This window comes from Priapulus caudatus, unplaced genomic scaffold (genome assembly GCF_000485595.1).
Source record: "Priapulus caudatus unplaced genomic scaffold, Priapulus_caudatus-5.0.1 Scaffold1358, whole genome shotgun sequence".
In the NCBI taxonomy this organism is placed as follows: Eukaryota; Metazoa; Priapulida; class Priapulimorpha; order Priapulimorphida; family Priapulidae; genus Priapulus; species Priapulus caudatus.
Genome location: NW_014578419.1, coordinates 22,380 through 24,072, shown reverse-complemented (window position 1 = coordinate 24,072; position 1,693 = coordinate 22,380). Strand labels below are relative to the sequence as shown.

Below are 1,693 nucleotides of genomic sequence, written 5' to 3'. Positions count from 1 at the left end.
ATTTTCGGGGGCTCTTTTTGGCATTTCGGGGGCGAAATCGCCCGCCGCCCCCGTGTATTTTTTCCCCTGGTCATACATTTCTCTCACCACCTGCCCTCCCATCTCTCTCCCTCTCTCCACACAGGAAGCGGAAGGGGGACGGGCCGAAACCACCGTTCCCGACCTGGTTCGCGGACGACTACAAGGACCAGGAAATCCCCGAGGAGATATTTGACGAGAGTCTGCACAGGTTTACCGCGTCAAGCATCGAGTTCGAGGAGGAGAAGTAGCAAGAGGGCGCCACCGTTGCAGCCCATCAAGGCTGGTAGAGGACGGAGGTGTTCGAAATTACAGTCCTGCGCGGTATGTTCATACCGTCATGTAAATATTAGTTTTTTGTCCGACTGTGGAACACCAGTGTCGCTTGTGTGACCTACGTGAACAAAATTAATGAGCAAGGTTTCTGAGAAACGAGAGAAGTTTTCCTACGTGTATTTTCATTACATGTAATATATAAATGCTTACCGAGAAAACATTAAAACATCAAAGCATTGCTTAAACCATCAAGCCTTTTTATTCGTCACCAACGACAACTAGCTGTGAAGGGCTGTTAAAGGACTAAATGCCGGTGAACACTACGCCAGGCATTGCACGCTCGCTTAATAATGAACAATTAAAGCAGTATCTCTCTCGTACACTCTTACTCTCACATCCCATTACTCGTCATCCCGAGCACGCATCGAGTGAACATACTCATCTATTTGTGAAGACTTGCAACAAACAGCCTTACCACGAGAACACCAGTAACCGCATTTTAGCTTAGTGCTATGTCTACATTCGTCGACAAAAACATTATCAATTAATTCTATCCCACACCATTCTAGCATCAAAGCACACGCCCTATATAACACACTCGTGTCTTCTTGTTACATGGTCCTATTAGCATTCAACAGAAATGTCCATGATCACACGTCATTTGCATTCTAATCCGTATCTCATAATTTTAACAGCATAAGCTACGTAATGTACCCCAATACATTAATAAAATTAAGCGTGAGCAGAAAAAGCACCATGAAGTAACACTTATTGAAAAGTTTAACACTGGCTGACTGACCTCACCATTTTCACCCACTACTTTATCTGCCCCTCCTGGCCTACCTAGCTCCTGCTCTCTCTGTCTCCCTTCTTCTCCCTCCCTCGTTCTCTCTCTCTCTCTTCCTTCCTCGCTCTCTCTATCTATATATCTCTCCCTTCATCTCCTTACCTCTCTCTCTCTCTCTCTTTCTCTCTCTACCTCTGTTTGAAGACCCGCGTCATTTAGTGATCACTCATTTCCCTTTATTCCCCTCGCTTCAAGGCCATACTTCCAGCTGGCACAAGCGAACAGCTAGCAGGCGGGGGGCGTCGCACGAGTTGGACACGTGGCGCGCTTGCTACGCCGGCGCCCTCTACTTGGTGACGTCATGGATGCCGCGCGCGAGGCGACCGACGTTTTTCGTCGTGATGCCGGCGATGGAGATGCGTCCGTCCTTCGTCAGATAGACGTGGTGATCCTTCGTCAGCTTCGCACACTGTGTGCGGAGAAATAAAACAACGTCACGGATTACACGACACACGACACGACGGGGGTATAACTAAAGCAACTCTCTCTCTCTCTTTCTCTCTCTCTCTCTCTCTCTCTCTCTCTCTCTCTCTCTCTCTCTGTCTCTCTCTT

The 1,693-nt window shown here is 48.0% G+C and overlaps 2 protein-coding genes across 4 annotated transcripts in view; one reads left to right on the top strand and one right to left on the bottom strand.

The window, feature by feature from the left end:
* The window catches only part of LOC106816356 (39S ribosomal protein L3, mitochondrial-like), a 6,181-nt gene extending 5,635 nt beyond the window's left edge, over positions 1–546 (top strand). For all 3 annotated transcript variants that reach the window (XM_014820939.1, XM_014820938.1, XM_014820937.1), the window contains one exon: positions 125–546. In XM_014820939.1, the coding sequence (XP_014676425.1) occupies positions 125–269 (145 nt within the window). In that variant the 3' untranslated portion in view covers positions 270–546. The remainder of the gene's footprint in view (positions 1–124) is intronic.
* The window catches only part of LOC106816353 (aspartate aminotransferase, mitochondrial-like), a 12,124-nt gene continuing 10,965 nt past the window's right edge, over positions 535–1,693 (bottom strand). Inside the window, exon 3 of the mRNA XM_014820931.1 lies at positions 535–1,550. Coding sequence (XP_014676417.1) covers positions 1,428–1,550 — 123 coding nt within the window. The 3' untranslated portion in view covers positions 535–1,427. The remainder of the gene's footprint in view (positions 1,551–1,693) is intronic.